This window comes from Hirundo rustica, chromosome 1 (assembly GCF_015227805.2).
Source record: "Hirundo rustica isolate bHirRus1 chromosome 1, bHirRus1.pri.v3, whole genome shotgun sequence".
NCBI classification, from domain to species: Eukaryota; Metazoa; Chordata; class Aves; order Passeriformes; family Hirundinidae; genus Hirundo; species Hirundo rustica.
In genome coordinates this window covers 102,036,294-102,064,120 of record NC_053450.1, presented here as the reverse complement: position 1 = coordinate 102,064,120, position 27,827 = coordinate 102,036,294, and the positions used below count along the sequence as shown (strand labels likewise).

General features: G+C 38.9%; 1 protein-coding gene across 6 annotated transcripts in view; it reads right to left on the bottom strand.

Moving 5' to 3' along the window:
* SUGCT (succinyl-CoA:glutarate-CoA transferase) overlaps nucleotides 1-27,827 on the bottom strand; it is a 344,184-nt gene that overhangs the window by 269,509 nt on the left and 46,848 nt on the right. For all 6 annotated transcript variants that reach the window (XM_040064398.2, XM_040064391.2, XM_040064381.2 and 3 more), the window contains exon 8: nucleotides 22,355-22,498. In XM_040064398.2, coding sequence (XP_039920332.1) covers nucleotides 22,355-22,498 — 144 coding nt within the window. The remainder of the gene's footprint in view (nucleotides 1-22,354; nucleotides 22,499-27,827) is intronic.

The following is a 27,827-nucleotide window of genomic DNA, read 5'->3' as shown; positions in this document are numbered from 1 at the left end:
ATGGTCAGCTGCAGCAGTGTCTTGTGCGAAATCTAGTAGGAGGCATGATGACTTTGTGGGATAGAACTCACCATTTCCTGAACCTCAGTCCCCTGCTTAAATCACAAAGACTTATTCCTCAGTTACAGTTATTCCTCAGTTATACAGTATTCCTCAGTTACAAAATTTCTTTTAGTTTTCTCCTATGCTTCTCATTTTATAGTCCAAGTTATGGAAAATATTTCTGAATTCTTCAGCTCCCTACATGTTCTGTAATATTAATAAAGTCTTGGGCCTTGATATATCATCTGTCATTAGAAGATAAGGAGAGATTTAGCAAATTATTAGTCAGACAGAACTGGAAAACTTTTATTTACTTTTTGGAAAATATAGCATGCCAAATTAGGAACCAGAATGTGAGAGTTTTAATATATATTTTGTAAGTATGATTATATCTTAGGAAAAATAAATTAACATTTGTGATGCAGTAATGCATGAAAATCAGTGGTTCTGTTATAACCCGTAGCAGATTCTTTATTCTTAATTCTTTGAAGGGAATACAGCGTGTGACGATATCTGTAGCCAAGTAAGACAATAAAGTGTTAGAGTTACCGTGGAAGGTTATCACTAATTCATCAGACACAATGCATTTGTTTTATTCTGTTAACTAGCTGCACCAGTAAGTGCAAGTGCTTGCCTAAACATTAGACTATTTGAAAACTTTTTTCCAAAAATATTATTTTCTCCTTATTTCTCCCATTAAATGGAAGACATTTGCTTTATACTCTTTTGTACCTACTAATCAGTTTAGCCTGCAACAAAACACGGAATTAATTCAGAGTCCACCATTCATATTCCAATATGTGAATTATATAAGAATTCCCAGGAAACAAAAGCCATTTCATTTTCTTCTTTCTCTATATATTCTGAAAAGACAATGTGAATGTGTCATTGTCATATTTACAGAAAATATTTAACTGTAAATCATGGATACAGTGATTTAGTACAGCAGAAAACCTAAGAAAATATACAGCAAATAAGAGTCTAACTACTGACGAAAATTATATTTATATATACTAACTAGAAATACAATTCCTTATTCCTGAGAACAGTTGGAAAACATTTTGTAGCTGGATTTCAGGCCCAGCTTTTTATAGCCCAGTGTCACTTCATTTGGCTAAAAATATTGAGCCATGTCTGTCCTTTGGTACCCAGGAAAATCTCAGCAAGGAAATGGAGCTGGGAGTATCTAGAAAGATTTTTTTTTTCCTAGTTTGCAACTTTCCTCAGCAACAAAGAATGAAATACACCATAAGAGATAGAGAGTTAATGAGTTACAAGAGTTACAAGAGTGTACCATTTATCAGTAACACATAGCCTTGACCCATAATTTCTGCTGTTTTTCAATTTGGGTCACAGTCCATAATGATACTTTCTCTACCACAGCAAGTGGCTCTGCAGTGATGATGAAATATTATTAATTAGATATTCTTCTGTATTTATATGCAACACTACACAGCTGACACATTACACACAAAATTCACTGACAGGTGAGACACATCCATTACAACCAGCTTTTACTTTTAAAGACCAAGAACATGCATTTAATTTTCCACATTTTCCATATAGGAAATGCTGTATCAAACTTAACTCCGGGAAGGACATAATGAATTAAAACGTAGTGAAACAAAATCCCAAAATATTGATATTGAATGTAATTGAACCAAGATTTCATGCTATCCATTTGTTTCTACATTCTATGCTCTAAAATTAAGGATTGGAGTTTCATAAACAAAATTCTTCACAAAAACACTTTGAAAACTTTTATCCCTAAAATATATATCTTCTTAACACAGTGTTGCAAATTGCTTCAGCTTCCTTGATGAGAAGAATGTAATATTTTCAGTAATGGAAACAAAACAAACATAGAAACCAACCAACCATTCAACCACCCAACCACCCAACCAACAACAACAACAACAAACACATCTAGATTTCTCCAAAGTACTAAGAAAAAAGGGAATAAAACATAATGCTCACTCAATATTGACCTTTCACCACTAAGGCATCTGCTTCACACTTGTTTCAGTAGCAAGAGACCGAAAATGCCAGGGAAGTCAGAGCTTAGTAAAGATGGCGATGTTGGAACTAACAGTTGCTCAGACTATATCAAAGTCTCAGTTCAGCCTGCTGCTTAGTTAATGAAGAATAATTCCATTTCAGTCAATATACTGACCACTTGCTTGAATGCATATGCCTATGTAGCCTATGAAACTGGTTTGCTTATTATTGTTTTTCCAATAAATCATGAAGGAAGAAAAGTTTTTGGCTTCCTCTGACTTCCTTCTCTGATTTGGGTACCTTATTAATAGTCAAATTAGCCAGACAAAATGAATTACTAGCAGTAGCTGTAGTATCATCACCAAACAAATAAACTTGTATAGGCCACAATAAAGTAAATATATTGGTGCTTTGTGTTTTATGTAAAAACACACCATTGAGTGACCTCTGTGGCCTTTTGCCACATTCATAACAACTTTCTGACAAGTTCAGCAAACTTAGAAGATGATTCTACTTCTACAGTCCCATTAAACTTTCTGATGACTACCATGTCTTTCCCTTTCCTCTCTTCCTGGCTCAGTTCATTCTCTTTGGTCTCTCCAAAGATTTAGTCCCACTAAAGAGGCACTGTGCAAAAAAACCCATTCAGCATATACAATTTATGTCATTAACAAAGAACACAAAGAATTCATCTACCTTTGTCTTACAGCTGTTAAGCAAACTGCTGAACTATAAGCATAAAAAAGATATCCCAAATGAACATTTTTATAGACATTATATCCTTTGGAAAAAAATGTTTGTAACAATGTAAGTCTACTTTTCCAAATTTCCTTGTAATTCAAGACTCAGGACCTTGCTGCTAAGACCTCTTGCAGTAGAATGAGTTAATGAGTTACATTATATTCTATGATACAATCAATCTCTCAAAGTGAGTTTGGGTACATCTGTATGACATATTCAGCTAAGTATTTTAAAAATCTATACTTAAAACGCCTTTCCTGAAACCTTATAGACCTATTTATTTTCTCCTTTAATTAAGAAATAGTCCTTAAAATAACCTTTGAACTTACAAAATTCAAGCAGATGTATTACAATGATACAGACACCTCTGTATTCATTTTCTTGCAGAGACACATCTAGGCACTGTAAATATGCATTATCAAATACCTAAAAATAAGCTTCTTTTTTTTTAATTTTATTTCACATCAGTAAAGGGAACACATATTTCAACATTCCTTTCTAATATTACTGCTGATGGCCAAATCCCATATTAGTGTTACAGTCTTACTTAAATCAGAATAAAAAGAGAACTGCATTAAGGTCTGAAAAGCTATGCTAGATTATGATTGAATCAGACAGATGAGAAACAAGATATTAACAGCCAGAAGGTCAGTAGACAAAGAAGAGAGACAGAATTTCAAAGGGTTTTTTTTCAAGATAGCACATCAAACATAATTTATTACAATGAGTTCGCTGAGTCAATCAATCATTTACATGAAATTTCAACAAGTGTATATGAATAACAAAAGAAGACAGGTAACTGGAAAGAGAAAATAACATTTTAATTATATTCTTTACTTTCTTCTCCCTCCAGTTTCATGTCTGTATCTTAACAATGCTTTGACTCTAAGCCAAGCTAATTTATTTCTGTCTCATTTTTTGTTTGCTTTTTCTTAAAGCAAGCATGTAGGCTTATGAACTTTGAGACTCAGGCATTTTACACTGGCATAGGTAACTTATGCTATTATTAATTTACAGCTTTGTAGAGAAAAAAATTCATTCTAGAAAATACCATTGCCTTCTGTTGTGCAGAGGCCAATAATCTTCCATTTCCATACTTCTTCCATTTACACCTTTTCCATACTTCTGGTGATATATTAAAAACTTTACTTGAGAACATAAGACCACAATCCACATTTCGTGAACACTATAAAAGGTCTCATAAAATCACCGATCCTATGCTAGTATTTACCTAATGATTTTACTGGTTTATGTTTTCCCTAGTAAGTATTTTGACACTGATAATGTTTAAGTTTGACTAATTTTGCTCTTGCAGTTATTCGCTGTTGCCCTTATGCAACCTGCTTCCATGTACACGTGCATCAAGTGGATTTCAGCTCTTGCTCCTTGAGTCATTTTTGCATTATCCAAAAACCCAAAAACCCATATCAAAACCCAAAACCTCTATCTCTACAGGAAACCCCCACTCTTCCAGCTAATTATGCAATTCCTAAGCACTGACCCAACTGTTTCAGGATGTGGCACTATACCACAATGAACAGTGGTGTTCTACCAGTTTTTAAACAGAGAATTGTGTTTCAAACTCCTGCAAGAATGAACTGTCCAGCAGAAACCAAAGCCTTGTGCAGAGGCAAGGGAGCTGCCACAATTCAAGGCAGCCCATCATGCAGGGGTCCAGCAGTAAACCACAGCATCCCCAGGTGCCATCAACAAACATCACCTTACACTCAGGCTTGTAAGGGCCACCCATCTAGCCCAAAGTCGAAAGATCTGCAGAAGCTAAAAAATCAGTTCAGGAGTGGGATACACCTATAGGCAGGGCAGACATCCCCATCTGCAAATACACAGCAAAGCCACTGCCCACAAAGGAGCAAGATTATACTGCTTCATCTGTGGTGCCCCTGCATCAAGGCTGCAGGTCTGGCCTGCAAAAGTTAACTAAAAAAAGTATTACTACTATCACGTAGACCAAGGCTTAATACTATTAAAGTGAATTTTAGAAGAATGTTTGTGGTCATGTTATGAGCACTGTGCTCCACGTAAAAATTGTTTTCTACTCAGTGATACTGATTTCTCCTAATGCAAAACTCCAGGAAATTATCATGAATTCACCCTTCACAAAAGAAAACTCCTGGCACTGAAGTATCTAAAATGGCATAATCCTAGCCACAACTACAATCTTGTGAAGATAAAATCTGATATTTAATGACAAATAACTTTTAAAACAGGTCTCCCATAGTGTCCTGTTCTTGTGTCTTCCAAGCAGACACTTAGGCAGGTATCCAAATCCATGCCAGCAATCACATGAAGCATGGGGGATTTGCTGATTCCAGTTAGCCACCTGACCAACAGCACACAGCAAATCACAGTCACACAAAAGATGTGCTAGGAGGAGTTAATTGAACCAAACCACACAATAAGAAAACAAGCGATAATATATTTGAATACCTTATCTAGAATACGAATTCTTAGAGGTTAAGATAGATAAAAAGAGCAAAACAGATTTTAAGGTACAGTTGTGTAATTACTTTTTTTGCTTGAAAATTATGTCTGATAACATCTTTTGCTTTATTAAAAAACAATTAGACTACATAAATAGAGAAAGTGGGACATCTTCAAAAATATAATGCATTTGCATCACAGAGAACTGCTACATTCAGTGAAATGAAACAACAAAAAAGAACTGATTTAAAAATTATTTTAATGAGCTATTTAGAGCTTAAAAAAGACCAGAATTAATGCTTCTGTGCTTCCCACAGCATGGAGATCAGCTCCTGATTAAGATTCAATTAGCATTAACAATAGCAAAGATTGATACAACAAGCAGATGTAGGACTTGCAATTTCAAAAGTATGTACTATGTAGTACTGAGTATCAAGAATAAGTGCATGTTAAATGGACTCCTATCTCTCCTCAATCTCCAATCAAACAGGCAAACAAACAAACAAAAAAATAAACTTCAACATATTCAGGTGAATTTTAGGGGAAGGATCAAAAATAAAAATCCTGACCATAGAAGCTATTAGACAACAGTAGCCTGAAAGAGAAAAGGGAAACAAAACAAAACAAAACAAAACAAAATAATTTTAAAAAAAAAGCTCCAGTTGAAAAAAATACACATTCCAAAAGGAAGAATAGATTTCATTTTCTTGATTACAAAAAAATACTAGTCTTTTTTTTTCTAAAAGTATAAAGAAAGATACTACTTCAATCACTGAAAAAATCTTGTTTCAGCTTCCTAATTACAAAGGAATATCTCTAAGGAACCTGTTACTTTAAAAAATAAACTATTAAGGAGAGTATTAGGGCAAAAAATACCAAGAACTCCGAAGTCAGAATGTGTAGGCTGTGCAAAATCCAAAAACTGAAGGCACTAGGTTTCTCATGAAGAAAAAAAAGAAAGAAAAAAGTCTATCAATGGATTTTCCCATAACATGATCCTGGAAACAGATGAATCATTTCAAAGTAACTTTGAAAACAAATCCCTTTTCTTTTCCATGGCATGGAAAATCCAGCCAAAACAGTTAAAACTTTGGCAGTGTTCTAACAAATGAAATCAGATGTTGATAACAGACATATCAGACAGCTTTAGCCATAAACTTCAATTATTTCTTAAGACCTTATTCTCGCTGAAGAAAGACTATACATGCATTGAAATATTAAATGCATTGTGTTCTGTATTTCACACAGCTTTACTAATTCCAGGCAAAATTCAGTTTACAAAAAGTTTATTCTGCTACATTGCATACAGGTTTCTCTAACACTATAACGTTTTGTGTCTTGATTTTCTAGAGCTGAATGATGGTGATGATAGGGTTGTGTATTCATGGGTAAGAATCAAGAAGGCCAACAGGGCAGACATCCTGGTGGCAGTCTTATAGACCACTCAACCACAACAAAGGGCAGATGGAACATTCTATGAGCAGTTGTGAGAAGTCTCACGATTGCTATCCCTTGTTCTCATGAGGTACTTCCACATACTAGATGTCTTGAAAATACAGCACAACAAAGAGGTAATAGTCTAGGAGGTCTCTGGAGTGTGTGGAAGATGAGTTCCTGATGCACTTGGTGAGAGCTAGTTAGGGAAAAGGCCCTCTCGACCTGTTATTTGTGAACAGAGAGGGAATTCTGGTTGGGTGTGGAAGGCTGTCTTGAGCATAGCAGTCATTAAATGATAGAATTTTTAATTCTTGTAGAAGGAAGGAGAGGGCAGTCATGAGAACTGTTACCTTGGAATTCCAGAGGGAAGACTTTGGCCTGTTTAGGAGATTGGTTGAGAGAGTCCCTTGGGAAGAAGTCCTGCAGGACAAAGAATTCTAGGAAGGCTGCATATTCTACAGGATAACACCTAAATGTTCAGTCATAGGATCATCATGCTGCACATGCCCGACAACCAGTATAGGTTTATGAAAGGCAGGTTCTACTTGGCCAACCTGATCTTTTATGGCAAGGCAAATCACTTAGTGGATGAGTGAAATGTGATCGCAACACGCAAAGCAACCACACGGAGATGAGAGATTTGCAGGGCAGAGATGTTCCTCCGAGAGAGCCCAAGGCTGAACCAAGCCCGAGAGCCTCTCTGCCTATTTATTTCTTACTTTTTATACATTTGTGGATCTGGCTGTGGATTGGCTTCTGGGGTTATCACCTCCCAGCCGAATGGCCAGACCAACTGTCAGTTACAATTGTTTTCAGGTTAGAAATATGCAAACAAAGGACAGAGAATGAAAAACAAAGGATTTGTTTATGTTACATGTGTGAGAAAAGGCAAAAACTGCTCCTAATATTGTACAAAAGCTAAAAAGCCTGACTCCATCTTATGAACAATCAAAAGGTTTAAAAAACTCAGAAAAACCAGGGTGACAAGTGAAAGGCTGTGGCTGATGTCTACCTGGACTTTTACTAAAGACTTTGACATTTTCTCACAGCCTTCTTCGGCTCATGGCTTGGATGGGTGCACTCTTCACCGGATAAAAAAACTGGCTGGATAGTTGCGCATAGAGAGTGGTGCTGAATGGTGCTACATCTGGTTTGTCACTAGTTCCCCAGGGCTCAGTGTCTGGGCCAGTTCAGTTTAATGTCTTTAACAATATGCTGGACAAGGGGACCAAATGCACCCTCAGTCAGTTTGCAGACAGCACCAAACTGGGCAGCAGTGATGATCCGGTGGAGGGCAGGAAGGCTCTGCAAGAGGGACCTGGGCAGGCTGGATCAATGGACCAAAGCCACCGGCATGACGTTCAACAAGAAGTGCTAGATCCTGCACTTAGGTCACAACAGCCCCAGGCAGGACTACAGGCTGCAGGCAGAGTGGCTGGAAATCTGCCCAGCAGAATAGGACCTGGAGGTGCTGATTGACAGCAGCTGAACACGAGCCGGAAGTGTGCCCAGGTGGTCAAGAAAGCCAATGGCATCCTGGCCTTTATCAGGAATAGTGTGGCCAACAGGACCAGGGCAGTGCTTTATCTCAGAACTGGTGCAGCCTCAAATCCTGTGTTCAGTTTTGAGCCCCTCACTACCAGAAAGATGCTGAAGCATTGGAGAAAGGCAATGAAGCTGGTGAAGGATCTGGAGCACAAGTCTTATAAGAAGCAGCTGTGGGAGATCGCATTGTTCAGGCTGGAGAAAAGGAGGCTAAAAGATGACCCTTACGGCCCTCTACAACTTCTTGAAAGGAGGCTGTAGTGAAGTGGGGGGCCAGTCTCTTCTCCCAGGCAACAAGTGATGGGACAAGAGGAAAAGGCCTCTAAACCCAGGAGGTTTAGATTAGATAATAGGAAACATTTTTTCACAGAAAAGGTTGTCAGCCATTGAAAGAAGCTGCTTAGGGAAGTGGTGGAGTCACTGCATCTGGGGGTGTTTAAGAGATGTGGCACTTAGGGGCATGCTTAGTAGTGGACTTCGCAGTGTTGAGTTACTTGGTGATCTTAAACTTCTTTTCCAACCTAAACAATTCTTTTCTAATCTAAAAATAGTAGCTATATTTCACAGCTGAGAATGGAAAAAACAAAGCATAAAATTAGGCTAAAGATAAACAGATTTTGCTCACATAAATTTTAATTATCTCTGAAGACAAGCATCAGAATAACTATAGTAATTTTTATTCTTGTTTCAATAGTGTAGTATCCAGAGACTCCAAACTGGATGCTATATACACTTTGTGAAGGATACTATTTTTTTATTTAATCAGTAATAAGGATGCTTATCCATGGAAAATTGTCAACATCCCAAACAAGCTGTATTAAGGCACTTTTCACTTTTGATCTTATGACAGGAACAATGTCATTTACAATGAAAATATGCATGCATCTAACCATTTACAGCACTCATCTTTTTTGTCTCCACATTTATCAGCATTAATATTTGCATGGAAAAAAGAATTTTAGGTGTGTTTGTCTACTGACATTGTCATTTTCATCTTATATGTAGTGAACAAATACAAAAATAAAATATAATAGTAATTTCAACAGCTTGTGCTGCAGCAGTGCAAACAGGGAGATTTTTAGACTTTTCATTTGATACATGGGGAAGCACAAACAGAAACAAGTCATGCTTTTTTGATTGTGTGAGAAATGTGCAAATGTTATCTTCCTATTATCAGAGTAAAATCCCCCATTCATTACAGTATTACCTCAGCAGAACAACAAAGGCTTTAATTCTAAGACTGAAAATCTCCATTCACTGCCCATTAACTACTTAAGCACTAATGCACTACAGCGATGTCACAAGAAACAAATCCATGCAATTGAATGAAAAGTTTGAAATAGGATGTTTTACAAAATTATAATTTCTGTGCCTCTGCAGGATTAAGCAACACCCATAATGCTCTTTTGAGTTTTAATGCTGTTCACATTGCAGATGTGGTTCATCTACTAAGCTGTTACACAGCATGCTAGTCAGAGAAATGTGGTCCAAAGTTCTGTTTGACTTGAGTATTACCAATGACTCTGGAGTCAAAACATGGCACTTCTATGTAATGCTTTTTAAGTAGTGGCAACATTGCAAATTATACTCTGAAGAAGGAAGTTATTCTTTAACCAATTTACAAAATATTGAACTAGTATCAAACCCAAAATCTTCTATCACAGAGGACACTAGAATAAAAATATCTTCAAATATATTTATTAGAGAAATCTAGTACTACCAAATTCATTCAAAGCAAGGCAATGCATTTTTACAAATAACTGAACTCTGACTAGACACTCACATTGATGGTCACATTGATCCACCCCAGAGTAATGAGGGAAGGAAAAGAACTTGCTAAACCACTCTCAATCCTCTACCAGCAGTCCTTATTAACTGGGGAGTTCTAGCAGACTGGAAATTAGCAAATGCAAAGCCAATCAACAAGAAGTGTCTGGAGGATGATTCAGGAAACTACAGGCCTGTCAGTCTCAGTTCCAACTGAGGTTATGGAAGAGATCATCCTGAGTGCCAATACCTGGCACATGCAGGACAATCAGGGAAACAAGTCCAGCAACCACGCATTTATGAAAGACTGGTCCTGCTTAACCAATCTGATCTTCTTCTATGACCAAGTGACCCACTTAGCAGATGAGGGAAAGGCTATGGATGCATTCTATCTAGACTTCAGTAAAGCATTTGACAGTCTCCCACAGCATCCTCCTGGATGGTGAACACCACAGTAAATAAAAACCAGGCTGGATGGCCAAGCCTGGAGAGCTGTGGTGAATGGAACTAAATCCACCTGGCGATGGGTCACTAGCGGTGTTCCCCAGGGCTTGCTTTTGGGGCTGGTCCCTGTTTGACATCTTTTTTTGGTTGATCCGAACATGGGGATTCAGGGCACCCTCAGTAAGTTTGCAGAAAATGCTAAGTTGGGTGGGAGCACTGATCTGCTCAGGAGTAAAAAGGTTCTGCAGAGAAACCTGAACAGACATGATCTGTGTGCTGAGGACAATATCATGAGGACAAAGAGGAAGTGCTGGGTCCTGCATTTGAGTCCCAGAAACCCCATGAAGCCTGACAAGCTTGGAGAGGAGTGGCTCAAGAGCTGTTCAGCAGAAAGGGACATGGGGGTGCTCAGTATGAGCCAGCAGTGTGCCCAGGCAGCCAAGAAAATCAATGGTATCCTGGCCTCTATGAAGAACAGCGTGGCCAGCAGGACCAGGGCAGTGATCACCCTCCTGCACTCTGCACTGGTGAGGCCACACCTCGAGTGCTGTGTTCAGTTCTGGGCCTCTCACTTTAGAAAGGATATTGAGGTGCTGGAGCATGGCCAGAGAAGACTTGTGAAAGGTCTGGAAAATGTTTCTTATGAGGAATGGCTGAGAGAGCTGGGGTTGTTTATTCTCATGAAGAGGGGGCTCAGGGGGGACCGCACTGCTCTCTAAAACTACCTGAAAGGAAGCTGTGAGCTGGGGGCCAGTCTCTTCTACTGTGCCTGCAGTGAGATGACCAGAGAACATGGCCTTAAGATGAGACAAGGGAGATTCAGATACTAGGAAAAAAAAATTCAGTGTTAGGGTGGTCAGGCATTGGAATAGGTTGCCCAGGGTGGAATTACCACTCCTGGAGACGTCTAAGAGGTGGCTGGATCTGGATGACGTTTTTAGTGGTTTAGGGGTTATAGTAGTAGCTCTAGGTTGACAACTGAACCTCTTAAGGGTCTCTTTCAACCTTGATGATTCTATGACTTTCAGACAGTTTAATGAATATCTGTTTTAGAAGTCCAAAACTAAAGTTTGAACACATTTTGTATAGCTTTCACTATAACATAATAAGTAATAAATGATGACTTTTGTCCTAATCATATGTCACTTCTTAAAAGAGTTTGCAATCTAACTGATTAGCCAAAACCAATACTGAATACAGTAACAATACTGTGCTGAATGCAAAGAGAAATTCTGGCAGCAGGACTTCATCAGACCAAAGGAAATCATTATTTCAAATGTGTTCCACCATAATCCTTTACTTCACCTTTTGTTTTTTTTTCTTTTTAATAAATTATAATCTACAGAGAAATTTTAATGAGAATTATCTGAAGTAATCAAACAAAGCAGTGTTGAACCCTTAGCTAGAGTTCTATCACCATACCAAGAATGCCACACTTGTTAAGGTTTATGAGATTTCCAGAGGTTCAACAGAACATAAAAATCATCTCTCTTGCTAACTTAAAATTTTCCATGACATAAAACTAAAACCTCTTCTATCAAGTTACAATCCTTTTACTTGTTATTTACATAAATAAATTGAGCACAATGTGTTGAAAGGCTCTATCCTAATTTGATGAACTTATAGAATGGCTTCTGAAAACTTCTATGAGTTTAGAGGGGCAGGTGAACCTTTGGGGTACACTAAATGTGTTTATTCTGCTACTAGTTGCTTAAATAATTCCCCTTTCTTTTCATTTACCCAGGTTATCCTTCTTCTAATACTCAGCATGATTCTAAAATCTGATCTGTTGGTAATAAACATCTTGATTCCATTTCCAAGATTACACCCTTATTTAAAGGTTATCTCAACTAAAAAATCATTAAAAGAAATGTCTTCCTTTGTCTTCCAACTCTCTCCTCTACCCACTCCAGGCAGCCATTTTTATTTTTTTTTAGTAATAAAGGGGCATATTTTTTCTATCTCCTTTCTAGTCTTTCTCTAATTAATGACAGGGGCAGATCAACACAGGAAAATGAAGCTGCAACTCATTCAGGATTGGTTTCTATAGCACAAGAATAAAAAGACATAGAATTTACAGTTAGGCAGCATTTAAAGAATAAATTCCTAAGCAATTTGAATATGTACTCTTTTTACAGAGTAAAGAAAGCCTCTAAATTACACCAAGATCCAACTGGAGGCTGTTCTACCAATGACTGCATAACTAATCATTAGAAATCATAACACTTATGCCACAGAGGCCAATATTAAATTGAGATACTGTCATAAGTGTATGGTCTTCTGGTCTATTCAATCAAATTCTGGCCACTTAAAACCCAGAGGGATATGTTCTGTTCTTAGTGATACTGTGGTCCTCAATGGAAATTGTCAAGAACACAGGCCAAGAAGTATTTTTAGTGCATTATATGTTTAAAGAAATGTTTACATTAATTCAGATTTTGTTATTTTTTTCCATAAGAGAGCTATACAGTGAAAAAGATGACATCTCCATACAGCACAAGCTCCATTTTTATTATGATGGAGATTAAGAGTACTATGTTTTGCAAAGATGATGCTTTATGAGCTTGTAAAAAACCCACTTATTCAAACCATACCCAAAACCAAGACAACTGTGTAAAAGTCCTCATAGCTGGCCTCCAAAATCACAAGAAGCAATAACCTCTAAAAAAGATGATTTTCTTTTGATATTCAGTCAACTCATGACTCTCAGGAACCAGAGAAGCAACAAGACACAGTCAAGACATCTGGGCAGTATTTAAGTTCCAAGATTGATATTTTGACACAACTTACTGCTCAGGGATTCTATGATGCCATGCATGTGCTACAGGCAGTATGCAACTGTTACCAGTTTCATCTATACTTAATTGCTAAAAGACATTCCCTGAAAAGACAAGCCCTGAAATAAATAGCACTGAAAGCACCTTCAATAGACAAGCTTTAAACAGAATCAACTTGGTAAAATGTGATGTAGAAACAAAAACTAACAGCTTCTAACCCTCATCATTCCCTGAGTAAACTGTTTAATTAAGCACAAAAATGAAATAGAGTAAATAATTTTTACCAATTTTCTCTTTTTTTTTCTAGAGTCACTTCAATATTTTAAGAAGATTAGGTGTTTGCTATGGTACATACAAACTAAAACATAGTAAATAGAAGCAGATTATGTCTGATGAACAACCATATTATACAAACAATATTAATCACATTATCCTGTCTGTGGAATCTGGGAAAAAATATATACTTCAAAATTAAAGAAATGTTAAATGTAAAATATTTCTTGCAGATTTTTAATCCAAACAAAACCAACTTATTACAGTATTTGCTGAAGCCTGGTCGTGATTAAATCCAGGAAGGATATTAAAACTTCCAAGAGATTTTTTTAAGCCACAAGAGAAGAAAAGGCACAATTGCATAATTGGAACCAAATCCAAACCCCACTTCCTTCTTATTTATCAGTATCATCTAAAGGACACTATTTAGATGCTGAAAGGTCTGGAGCTTACAACTGTGAATCATCTAAAAATCAAAAATTTCAAAGGAATCGTACGACATGGGTTAAAAGTTTATAGATGAGAGATACAGAAAATTTCTGCTCACTGCAAAACCACATCCTAAGAGTTACCATATCTCTTGTTCAAAGAAATCCTAGAATCCTATTTTGTTGCAGGGAAAGAAATCTTCTTTGACAGTAATAAGTGTTTAAAACACAGAATTTGAAAGAAAGATCTATATTTTAAAATATTCTAAAAATAATGTTTCTTCCAAGAACAGGTTCTCGTTTAAAATTTGGTTCTACACAGATCACAAATACAAAACTAACTTGCCAGTCAGTGGAATAGTTCTTTAAAAAGTTTCAGATCAGTGTTTTTGGCAGTTGAATTCAGTTCAGTGCTCTTTGTCATTTGCATGTCTGTGCAGGAAAATAGTATCAAAAGCATTCTCCAGCCCTCCTCTACACCAAAAGAAAAAAAAAGAAAAAAGAAAAAGAAAAAAAATCCGCTTGCATTTCTACAAGGCATACAGAAAAGTGATAACATAGACACTATCAGATGGACATAGAAAGATTTATATGATAAATGGATATTTAGATGTTATGTTTTCCACTGTAAAATAAACCAAACCATTTTCAAGATTTTCTAATTAATTGAGTGACTTAACCTCTGAGGTTTTTATTCCTTTCTGACTTAGTCAAAGTCATCAGTACTTAACAATGAAGACATATGTATTGGCCAGGTTCACAATTTTCAGTTCAGATGAAGGGATGAATAAAAGATCGAAGCACACTGCTATATTAGCTCAGTGCATGAAATGCTGACAAAACCAAGAAGTTTCATACAAGACCTTGCCATCGCAAGACTATAAATAGGATGGTTCAGTACATATAGAAGATTCCTTTTTTCCTCATTAAAAATCACTACACTTCAGCAAAACTCATGCTGAAGGAAAAGTTATTACTATGTGTCTGTTTCACCTCTAGATCCTACAATTAATCAGCACCAATAAGAACCTAATAAACTGAAAGTCTAAAATTTTAGGTAACTTACTTTTTTGGCAGCATCCATGAGAAATGTCAAAAAGTCCTTCTTTTTAAACATTCACCACATGAGGAAAAGCTAGCTTTAGATACCTAGCTGGGAGGAAAACCCAAAATCTCTTTGGAAACATGTATCTTTAAAGACCCTGATCATATCACAGTAATTGTCTAACTTCCTTTTAAAAAACTCATTACCATCAGAAGTATTGCAAGAGTAATTTATTTATTTACATTAAGTTTCAGATTTGTACTACTCTTTCTTAGAAAAGACACTCACCCTTATAGACTTATAAGTAATCACCAGTCTTGCAAAGGAAAGAAAATGAACTGAGAAACTAGAAATTCTGTCTTGGTTTTGAAAGACAGTTGGCTACAACCTCTCTTGGAATGGAGAATGTAAACCCCCTTCCCTCCAAATTATTGTAATTTTGCAGTTAGGGGCTTTCAGGCAAAGATATGGGAATAGAACTAACAGTTCTTTACCAGGAATATTAAAAAAATAAAAAAGGAAAATACAAATGTAATAGTACAAAAAAACAAGCAAGGTAGCAAACAAAAGTCCTGGAAAACCCTGAGAGAGTCAGGGATACGACCTGGCACCATGGTCAGGGTGTTGGAAGCAGTCCAAAGAAGTCCTCCTGGAATAACAGATGTGGTTCTGTAGAGCAGAGATGGTCCTGTAGAAAGTCCAGTGGTGACGAGATAGGTCCGGTCTTCCTCCGAGAATCCAGTGGGAAAAAAAATGGACCCCTTGTGTCCTTCAGTCCCAGTTTTTCTCTAGCTAGGAACAGCTGGCTCCTCCCCCACTGGGTGGATGGGATGATGGAATGTGTCATGTCATTGGTGAGCCCTAATGGCCCATTATCAGAAGATGTCCCCCTGGAGGATGGAGGGGTGGTGAAAGAGATAAGAAACTCTGCCCCACCTGGTTTTAATGGCTGGGCCATTATCAGAAGGCATCTGCTCCCTTCCCCCCTGGAAGGGCGAGAGAAGGATAAAACATCTCCCGAAAAACAGCTTTCAACAGATGAAATAGAATACACATTTTTAGGTTACGTAATCCAATACACATTCTGAGAGAGACTCAGCTGCCACTTATATTTTTCTTCATTTTAACACATCTTTTTAATGGGAATAATCACTTTTTTGTTGTTATATTTTAACTTTAGAACCTCATCCATAAATACTTCTTCCAATTTAATAGATATTCTCAGTACAGTCTTGGGACAACACCCTAAAATTAATTTGCACTGAAGCAACAGGGTCATCTGAAACAAAAGATCTGTTTTCTGAATAAAATCTTTTATCCATACTCTGTTCCAATATACTAAATTATTTGAATTTCATTTACCCAACACTGAAGTAAATAAAAACATTTATTTTTCAATGAGAGTATGCATTTATGGAATTACTTCTTAATAAATTTTGGATAAGTATAATTTGATAATAAGCAGGGAAGGGGTTAATATTAAAAACAAATAAACAAAAAAACCCCACCAAACAACAACAATAAAAAACCCACTCAGCTTTTTCCTTGACCATTTGACCATTTAGCACTGCTTCAACTAATGATGTAGAAGACAAACATCATGTCACATGCTTTGTTCACTAACGTCATGAGTGCATTTGTGAGTCATTCAGGAATGAGGGGTGGAGCTTCCTTAGTTGCTGAGTGACTGTTTAAAAGAAGAGTGTGGCAAACAGGAGCACAGTGAACAGGAGTGGGCAAACAGAGGCAAGGCACGTCTCTGGGGTATGACTACGGCAGTTCACACAGGCAGGGCAAGCAGGTAGGGTTGCAAGTTCTCTTGCCAGTACGGTGTGCTGTGTATTATTTGAGGTGTTTCTGCTGGCTGGTTAGTTTTGGGGTTTTTGTTAGTAATGGTTTCAACATGGTTGAAAACTGTGGTTGGTACAAGCATATGTGACCAAGTGGAGCCCTCCAAAAAGATGTGTCTGTACAGATGCATTCCTGCCTAGAGTGTTTGAGCTTATTGGTTGTTTCAGGGAGTGTTGTGGAGGAGGTGTGCCTGCAGTGTGAACAAGCGAACAACCTCTTTTCACTAGTGGCTGAATTTAGGGAGGAAGTTGAAAGATTAAGGAGTATCAGGGAATGTGAAAGGGAAATAGACTGGTGGAGTTCAGCCGATCCATCTTTAAGGGAGGCCCATCAAGATTCAGAGGACTCATATGCCTCCCACTCCCAGGCAATAGAAGGGCACCTGGTAGATGAAGGGGAGTGGAAATTGGTCTCTGCTTGGGGAGGTAATAATACAAACTCCTTCCGACCCCCATCCCCTAGCCAGGTGCCACTTCAGAATAGGTGTGAGGCCCTGGATCTAGAGAGCCAGCCAGATGATTTAGATGATTTAGAGGGAAATTATCTGCCCAGTGAGCCTCCCAATATGATTCATCTCTAAGATGGATCTCCACCTCAAACATCAAGAAGAAAAGAAGGGTAATCATAGTAGGTGACTTCCTTCTGAGGGGAACAGAAGGCCACATATGTCTCCCGGACCCATCCCACAGGGAAGTCTGCTGCCTCCCTAAGGCCTGGGTACAAAATTCACTGAGAGACTTCCTGGGTTGATTCAGCCCTCTAATTATTACCCACTGCTGATACTCCAGGCTAGCAGTGATGAGATCGAAAACAGGAGTATCAAGGTGATTATGAGGAACTTCAGGGCACTGGGTTAAGGGGTCCAGGTAGTGTTCTGCTCAGTCTTTTTGGTGGCAGAGAAAAATGAAAGAAATAGGAGAACTCACATCATTAACAAGTGGCTTAAGGGCTGGTGTCATCATCAAAATTTTGGATTCTTTGATCATGGGGCAACTTTTACAGCACCTGCTCTAGTGGAACCAGATGGGATACATTTCTCTGTTAAGGGTAGAAGGTTCTTAGCTCATGAACTGGCAGACCTTGTTGAGAGGGCTTTAAACTGGGTTTGAAGGGGGAAGAGAATGCAGCTGGGCTGCCTGGAAGCAGGACCAAGGGTGGTAAGCCTGAGTTAGGGGTGAAATCAGTAGCCCAGCTGAAGTGCATGTATACCAGTGCATGCAGCATGGGTAACAAACAGTAAGAAATGGAGGCCATGGTGCAACAGCAAAACTATGATGTAGTTGCCATCACAGAAACATCACATAACTGGAACACTGCACTCGATGGCTACAAGCTCTTCAGAAAAGACAGGAAAGGGAGAAGAGGTGGAGGGGTGGCCCTTTACATTAAGAAGGTTTTTGACACCGTAAGTATTGAAACTAATGAAGATGAAGTTGAATGCCTATTGGTAAGAATTAAGGGGAAGGCCAACAAGGCTGGCATCCTACTGGGAGTCTATTATCATCCACCCATCCAGGAAGAAGAGGTGGACAACTTATTCTATAAGCAGCTGGAGAATGCTTCAGGATTACCAGCCCTTGTTCTTGTAGGTGACTTTAACCTACCAGACATCTGCTGGGAACTTAATACAGCAGAAAAGACGCAGTCCAGGAAATTTTTAGAGTGCATGGAGAACAACTTTTTGTCGCAGCTGGTGGGTGAGCCCACCAGGGGAAGGACTATGTTAGATCTATTGTTTGCAAATAGAGATGGGCTGGTGGGAATGGATCACGATCTTAAGGAGTTAGGATTTTAGCTAAGGGCTAGAAGCAATTTATTAGTAAAAGGTAGGTTAATGATTACTAGATGCCTAAGCTAGAGCTAATTGTTATATTTTGAGTACATTTATAGAAGAAGATAGAGTAAATGAACCGTTATAAGAACAGATTGAAACCAGTAAGAACAATGGCCAGCACCTGGACTTCATATCAATCAATCACGAAGCAGGAGACCTTGGATTGTGCCAGAGGGTCACAGAGACCTGATGAAGACTCTCCTGACTTCATCCTTTGAGACCACCAACCCAGTTCGTGACCACCAACCCAATTCAAGAGAAGAATTCCACATGTGTGAAGGACTAATAGCCTCATTATAATACTGAACAGGAATGGGAGTTGCTGGGGTTATGCATATGTATTGTATGTAAGATCTTGGAGAATAGAGGGCAAAGAACCTTGTTCAGCATGGCCACGCCTTTCAGGGATGACTCCTGTGCTGCCCGCTGCTCTCTTGGGTTGGTTGGTGGTGTCAGGGAACAGAATGGTCCCCTCATTATCAAAGAGGAGGCAGTCAGAGAACTGCTGAGTTGCCTGGATACTCATAAATCTATGGGCCCAAATGGAATCCATCCCAGGAAGATCAGGGAGATGGCAGATGAGCTTGGAAAGCTACTCTCATCATTTACCAACAGTCTTGGCTCACTGGTGAGATTCCAGATGACTGGAAGCTGACCTATGTGACACCCATTCACAAAAAGGGGGGGAGGGAGGATCCTAGTAATTATAGACCAGTCAGCCTGACCTCAGTACCTGGCAAGATAACGGAACAGTTTATACTAAGAGTCATCACACAGAATTTACAGGATGGCTAAAGTCTCAGGCCCAGCTAGCATGGGTTTAGGAGGGGTAGGTCATGTTTGACCAACCTGGTCTCCTTTTATGACCAGGTGACCCACCTGGTGGATGCAGGAAGGGCTGTGGATGTTTTTTATTTAGACTTCAGCAAGGCTTTCAACACTGTCTCCCACAGCATATTCCTGGATAAGGTGACAGCCCATGGCTTGGACAGGAGCACTCTTTGCTGGGTTAGGAACTGGCTGGATGGCCAGGCCCAGAGAGTGGTGGTGAACATTGTTGCATCCAGCTGGTGGCCAGTCACCAGTGGTGTCCTTCAGGGGTCTGTGCTGGGGCCAGCTCTGTCCAATATTTTTATTGATGACATGGATGAGGGAATTGAATGTTTCATTAGTAAATTTGTGGATGACACTGAGCTGGGAGCTTGGGTTGATCTGTAGGAAGATTGGATGGCTCTGCAGAGAGACATGGAATGGTTGGATGTATGGGCAGAGTCTAACAAGATGAAGTTTTAATAAGTCCAAGTGCCGAGTCCTGCACTTTGGCCACAATAACCCCCTGCAATGTTATAGGCTGGGGATGGTATGGCTGGACAGTGCCCAGGAGGAAAAGGACCTGGGGGCACTGGTTGACAGCGACTGAACATGAGCCAGCAGTGTGCACTGGTGTCCAAGAGGGCCAATGGCATCCTGGCCTGGATCAGGAATGGTGTGGCCAGCAGGAGCAGGGAGGTCATTCTTCCCCTGTACTCTGCACTAGTGAGGCCACACCTTGAGTGCTGTGCCTAGTTCTGGGCCCCTCAGTTTAGGAAGGACGTTGAGACACTTGCGCACATCCAGAGGAAGGCAACAAGGCTGGTGAGGGACTTGGAACACAAGCCATATGAAGAACGATTGAGGGAACTGGGGTTGTTTAGCCTGGAGAAAAGGAGACTCAGAGGTGACCTTATCACTCTCTACAACTCCCTGAAGGGTGGTTGCAGTCAGCTAGGGGTTGGTCACTTTCTCCAGGCAGCAACTGACATAACGAGAGGACACCGTCTCAGGCTGCGTCAAGGGAAATACAGGTTGGATATTAGGAAAAAGTTTTTCATGGAAAGAGTGATAAAGTACTGGAATAGTTTGCCTGGGGAGGTGGTGGAGTCACCATCACTGGATGTGTTTAAAAGAAGACTGGATATGGCACTCGATGCCATGATCTAGTTGAGGTGTTAGGGCATGGTTTGGACTTGATGACCTTGAAAGTCTCTTCCAAACTAGACATTCTGTGATTCTGTGATTTATCCAGGTCTTCAATCTCTTCCTTGTGCATGCTAGTGAGTGGCCTAAAGGACAATAAGTTCAGATAGAAATTTTGCAGTATAAGAACACATTTGTGTATAGACAAATCAACCCTAATCAAAGGAAAAGGTTATAAAGGGAAATGAGGAAAATAAGCTGAAATAAGAGAGTTATTGAAGCACCTAACTTCAATTCTTCTTGCTTTCAGCATTTGATAAAATATTGAATAATAATCCAGAAGACTTCATTTAAAAAAAGGCCAAAAAAACCAGTGGAACAAGGAGTTAAACACACACACTGCTTCCATGATTACTCTGGAAATTAATAAAAATTGTCAGAAGTATTTTTATAAAATTAGAAATGAAAAAGATCAAGGAGCAGCTACCATAATATATATCGCTACAGTACCTTAAGTAGAAAACCCCCCTTAAACAGAAAATCCCCCTACATCCATATATATACAAAATATTTAATAAGAAATTAATACACTTTTAAAATATTTTTATGAACTGCTTTTTTCTAAACATTTTTCCAATACACATACAACATTTGCAAATATATTTAAGAATAATTAAGTTCAGTTCTTACAAGCATTTGTTCTGAAACAAATTAAAAGTTCTTTATTGATTTAAGCAACACTTTCTCCTCCTTGCTGATTTCAGTAGTTATTAAGACAAAAGCAGTAGGCACTAAAACAAGAGCAACCTCAATCATTAGTCTTGATCATTGTTATCATACAATGATATAGGTGTCCAACCTCCTGCTCACACTTGGGCCAACTTTTAGCACAAGGGGCACTGTCATTTCTCAACTGTACTGACAGGTATAATGTGATGAAAAATACAATTGAATAAAGATTAAAACAACAGAGCACTGTAGTTGCTTTAATTAGGACTGCATACAATTTTGATGTACATTTTAAAACATAAACAAAAATTCCTTTGTACTATGTGCCCAGTTGGCAGCAGCAAGTACCTACATCAGCCAGACAATGTATCATCTGATAATATGCAGCTCATATCAATGTCACTTGCTTTTTAAAAATTATAAATCATTGTACCAATAGTGCTCAAATATTCATAGAAGAGTTAAAGTTCTCATTATTTGTAGTACATGCTATATCTTTCATGATCAAAACAACTTTGCCTTTAATGCCTAGGAGAAATGCTGCATCTACAAACTTACTTTATTCTTTAACTTCCAGAGCCAAAAGGCAGACCTCCTGGATTACATTACTTTGAAACTTTATACTCTGCCTTTAATACTCTGGGTGATTTGCGCAAGTTATTCCATCACTCTAGAATAACGTTACCCAGTGCCAAAGCCTTCCTTTCAACATTGGTTTCACCACTTAGACTGGTCTGTCTCCAATTACTCACTACAATTGTTACAGTCTCAGTGATATTATAAACCTTGATTAACCTGTGTTTTCACAGAACATGGCAGTCATTTGCAAAAAGTGAAAACCAAACTTAGTGCAGTAGTAACAATAACCATGTCATATAAAATGGTCGCTACCAGAGTGGTAGGTTAAAAGAACGATCACTAATGTCATTATTATTGTTGTCATTAGTTATACTAACTAATGAACATTCATTTTTATGCAAATAGTATTCTTAGGCTCAAACATTCTTGGGCACAAAACAAAAATCAATTTTTTTACAACTCCTACCTGAGTTGACAAGAGATTGCAGTCGATGTGTAGTCCTTTTCCTGTCTTATACCGCTGAAGTAAACCAGCCATAATTGCTCCATATGTATACAACCCAGTAGCAAGGTCTGTCATTGCTACTCCTGATCTAACTGGCTCACCATCCTAAAGAGAAAGAAAACACCCCAAAATTAAACAAGACAAACAAAACATAAACAAATAAAAAATTAAAAGCAGGAAAACAAGCAGAGACAATACAATTGTGCAGGGCTAGGACCTTACGGGCATGGTGGGATGACTCCTGTGACTGGAGTGTTGGAAGAGAGGCTCTTTAGGAAGGCTCTTTAGGAAAGATGAGCAAAGGAGACAAGCAGGCAGTGTTTCTCTCTATGTCAATGACCAGCTGGAGCAGACAGAGTTTCACTGGGGATGGATGAAGAGCTGACTGAGAGCACATGGAGGGCAATTGCAGGTAACATTATAATCCTGCTATGTGTCCATCCAGGGAGATGGAGTGGGTGGGGCCCTTGATAGATAGATTGCAGTGGCCTCATACACACAAGCCTTGGTCCTCCCTACTGGGGGCTTCAACCACCCCAATATTTGAGAGACAACAACATAGAACCACATACTGCAGGAAATTATCAGATCCAAGACCATCTAGAGAGCCTGAAGGTGCCTGAAGTCTATTGGACTTGACAACATACATCTGCAGGACTCAAGGGATTTGGCAGTGGGACTGGCTAAGCCACTATCCATTGTATTTGAGAAGACATGGTAGTCCCAGGAAGCTCCCGCTGACTGGAAAAAGGGAAACATAACCTCCATATTTTAAAAGGGTAAAAAAGAAGAGCCAAGGAACTATGGGCCCACCAGTGTCATCTTCCCATCCAGAAAGATTATGGAGCTGATTCTCCTGGAAGCTATGCTAAGGCACTTGGGATGTAAGCAAGTGATTTGTGATAGCCAACACAGCTTCACTATGGGCAAATTGTGCCTGACAAATTTAGCGGTCTTCTATGATGGAGTTACAGCAGTAGTAGATCTGGGAAGAGTGGCTGATATCATCTACTTGGACTTGTGCAAAGCATTTGACACCATTCCACATGACAGGTTTGTCTCCACGCTGACCACTTGGTAGATAAGGAATTTGTTGGATGGTTGCACTCAGTTGCAGTTAGTGCAAGAGATTACTATGAGTGAACCGATGTATAAAAACTACCACTGCAAACCAGATATTCTTGCAGCATGCACACAAAATTGCCACTTTGTGATGCCACATGCTGCAAATCATGAAGGATTTATTATGCATATTTTTGTCCCTAATAACGTAATGCTTCAACTTACCAGTGCAAAAAGAGATAATATAAGAGACAAGAGAAGCTGGTGAAGACTAAATTTTATTATGTCTAGAAGCCAAGGGCTTAAACAGTTCCTACAGTACGCTGACACAGGTGCCTGTTTAAAAGGCAGAACCATACTGCTTCATTCTTCTCACTCCCTTTTTCTCCCTCCTCACAGTCCCTCCCCAAGTCAAAGCTCAGTTTTATATTTTACACTATACACTCTCCAAGCTTCTAGTAAGAAAACAAAAACAAATTTTTGTTTACACATGTAAATACTACACATGCAAATACATACAAATTCATGGCCTTCTGACTCAAGTCACTGAAAAGCTGTTTGTTCAAATATCCTTTTTCTGTATGTCATCACTTTTCTAGCATCAAGGGAAGAATCTTCATGTTACATCATGTGTTTCAATAGTTCTGTAATCACTGGCATGATATACGTCCCCTCTGAAATCAGTGGCAAAATGAACTTCTAATTTCAGCCCAGGTAGACTTTCATCATAGGGGTTCTTCTGAAATATTCTCCGTTTCCTGCTCTGAAAAGTCTGAGGTCAGGTGATCAGACTATCACAGCAATTCCTTATTTTGAAGCCTTAATTTTTGTTTGTTTGGTTGATTTTTTGAAAGTTTTTAAGCTTTGAAGAAAAATAACAGTGCAAAGCTAACAAGACTATCATGGGTTAGCACAATTTTGTTTCCTAGATATAGAGAAATGTAAAACATTTTTTCCTTGCCCTGACTGTAACGTGGGTTGGGGGGGGGGGGGAGGACAAGGGCCTATCAAAAAGCAGGCTGGGATACTGGCAGCTAAGTTAACCAATGAGAATTGTCAGTGTGACTTTGGAAGGAACATTTAAAACTAATCTGCTGGGACCGCCTCGCTCTCTCCCTTCGGTGATCTGCCATGAGGTAACATTGTGGTCGGGCCCGGCCCGGCCCGGGTCGGGCTCTGCTGCCCCTCTGGGCGGCCGGGCCGGGTCCGGCCAGGCTTCCAGAAGCTGCTGCCTGCAAGGAGAGCAGGGAGAGACCAGGGTGGGCCCCCCACTGCCGGCCGGGCAGCTGGCCCGGGCCTAGCCAGGCCTCTGAGAACTGCTGCCCGCACGCAGCACGGGGGAGGCTCAGGTCGGGCCTCTCTGTCCTCTGGGCGGCTGGGCCGGGCCCGGCCGAGCCTCTGAGAGCTGCTGCCCGCATGAGAGCAGCCCGGGTGAAGCCTTTTTACAGCTTAGTGATAGCTCCAAGCTGGACCGCCCTGGATGAGACCGAGGGGTGGAAAAAAGGACATTTACCAGCTTCTTCTACCAGCACGACCTTGCATTTTTTTTTCTTCATCCCTGCAGCCCGGTGCGTGCACATGGCTTTTGCAAGCCTGGGCAGATTTTAACCCTTTCTTAGCAATACAGAACTTTTAAAGCACAATTCTTCCTCGAGAGAAAGAAGAAAGAGAAAAAATAACAGAAAGTACATGGAACAGACACTGCATGAAGTCAGTTAGATGAGAAGTGAAAGAACTAATAATACTGGAATAGGATTGAAGAAGTGGACATTTTTAACTGGACTTTTCTAAGGTAAATTATGAAGAAATGAACTGTTCTTTGCAGCATCTTAGTATTTGGGTAGAATGCTATTCTAATCAAAATTAAGGACTGATGTAATAGAGATTTATTTGGGAACTTTGAAACCCCTGCTCCTGGGTCAAAAAGGAGGTCTCAGCCTTTTGAGACAAAGATAGTTTTAAATCAGAAGAAGTATTCATAAATAATACCCCAGATACACTGAGAAGCTCTGCGGATAGAACATCACAGTCTGCGAAAACTCCAGGCAGCAGCAGATGTGTGACACTGAGAGGACTGGACTATTTTGTCTTGTGGCAAACGTCTTCATAAAAAGATCTTAGAAGGACTCTTCTCCTAGAGTAATGAGTAGTTATGTCCAAGTAGTGAAACTGTCTGAAAATCCTAAGTTGTGTCTTTCTATGTTGTTCAATGAGAAAGTTAATAGTTTGTAAGAGGAAAGAAGCGTGTTTTAAAGTATCATTCTGTTTTTGTTTAAGTTTTTTCTTGTTTCTCAACTTTTTTTTTCTTTTCTCAGTCTTTTAATGTATGTTAATAAAACCATTTTTGTTCATTTTTAAGCTTAAGCCTGCTTTGTTTATTTTTCTCCTAATCTCTCCCTCCCACAAAAATATTAACACTAAAACCCCTACATCAATTAGTGTTTCTGCCTGGTTTTATTAAATTAAAACCATGACAAAGACTTTTCCAGTGTTCTGGCATCCAAGTAAGCCTACCATAAGACAACTTAAAATCATTACAATTGATAAATAATAACTGTTTGTCAAGTTACTATTAATGTATTTAAACTAATGTAGCATAGATTCAATAAAATTTAATTTCCGGAATTGTTTTAATTAGCAATGTCTAAACTGCAAAGTGTAATTATTGTAATAATAATCTTCTAAATAAAACTGCAAGAATTTTTTCCTGATAATTATTAAAAAGAGTGTCTTAGCTTCATGTAAGAAAATCTTCACCATCATTTTTCTTTTGCACTCTGACAGGATTTACGCAATCTGCTATCAAGTCATACATATTATTATATTTTTCTTTAAAAAAAAATTATTTTTTATCAACTGCATTAATAGAGCAGTTCTGAAATAAAAGATGGTAGAACAATATTTTCTACATAAGATGGAAGAGGCTGCTATTTTATTCATATCATGAAATTGACTAAATATTACAAAATCTGTATAAAATATAGCAACTTTAAAAAAAAAAAAAATTAGTTGCTCTCATTCAAACCACAGTAAGGATCAATCTGTGACTATCTATAGCCTAGATGTCCATAGGATTATATACAGACTACACAATATTAAGGTGAACACTGCTTTAGGAAGCAGTACTTTTTTAAAGAAACTCTTATTTTTTCCTTCTCTAGATTCTACACTAAGCTACTTCAGCTTCTCAAGAGAAAACACAACTCAAAGGTTCCATCTATTTACACTCTGTCTAGGTTTGGAAAGACAGGTATCTGCCAGGGAAAGCTAGAGCTTCCCTTGGAATGGAAAATGTAAACTCCCTCCCTCCAAATTACTATAATTTTGCAATTAGGAGCTTTCAGGCAAAGATATGGGAATAGCAGTTCTTTACTAGGAATATTAAAAATACAAGTGTAGTAGTACAAAAAACAAACAAACAAATCCTAGAAACCCTGACAGAGTCAGAATAAGACCTGAGATTCTGTGGGTCAGGGTGTTGGAAGCAGTCCAAGTAAGTCCTCCTGGACTAATAGATGTGGTTCTATTGGAGTAGAGATGATCCTGTAGAAGGGTCCAGTGGTGGCGAGATGGGTCAAGTCTTCCTCTGAAAAATCCAGTGGAAAAACCAGGCTGTCCTGCAGTTCTGAATTGCAGGTTTTATCCAGGTAGGAATGCTTGATTCCTCCCACTGGGTGGAGCATCTCACAATGGGATGGTGTAATTTTATCAGTCCTGAGGTGAGCCTTAATGGCCCAGAAGATATCCCCCAGATGGAAGATGGGTCATAGAAGAGATAAGGAACATTGCTCCACCTGGTTTTAACAGCTAGCCCTTTAACAGAAGGCCCACACCCGCTCCCCCATGGAGTTATGAGGAATGGGTTATACAAGAGATAAAGAAAGAAAAAAAAAACACCAGCTCCCTAACCGGTTTCAACAGATGGCAAATAGAGTACACATTTTTGATTACATATTGGAACCCAAGACACACTCTCATTGTACCCAGCTCTGGGGAAAAAGAGGAAAGTTTGTTCTTCACTTTTAGATGCACAGGCCTAAAAAAAAAAAAAAACTAATTAGGCCATGAGAAGGTTTTTGCTGCTCAGAGCTACCACAGAGAAATAAAGAAAAAACAAACAAAAATCCCAAACAAACAAAACCCCCACACGGCAAAAAACCACACATACAAAAACACCCAACCAAAACAAAAAAAAATTAACTCATATTATGTGCTGCAAGTAATGTTTGTTAAATTGTTCTTTCTTTATTATAGCCGCTTCATTACATTCACTGGGTTGAGAAGAAGCCAAAAGACTTGAGATTTTGCAGAAAGATGTGCTGCAACATTCCTTGTCTGAAAACACTTTCCACTGTTTTCAGTGTCATTAATT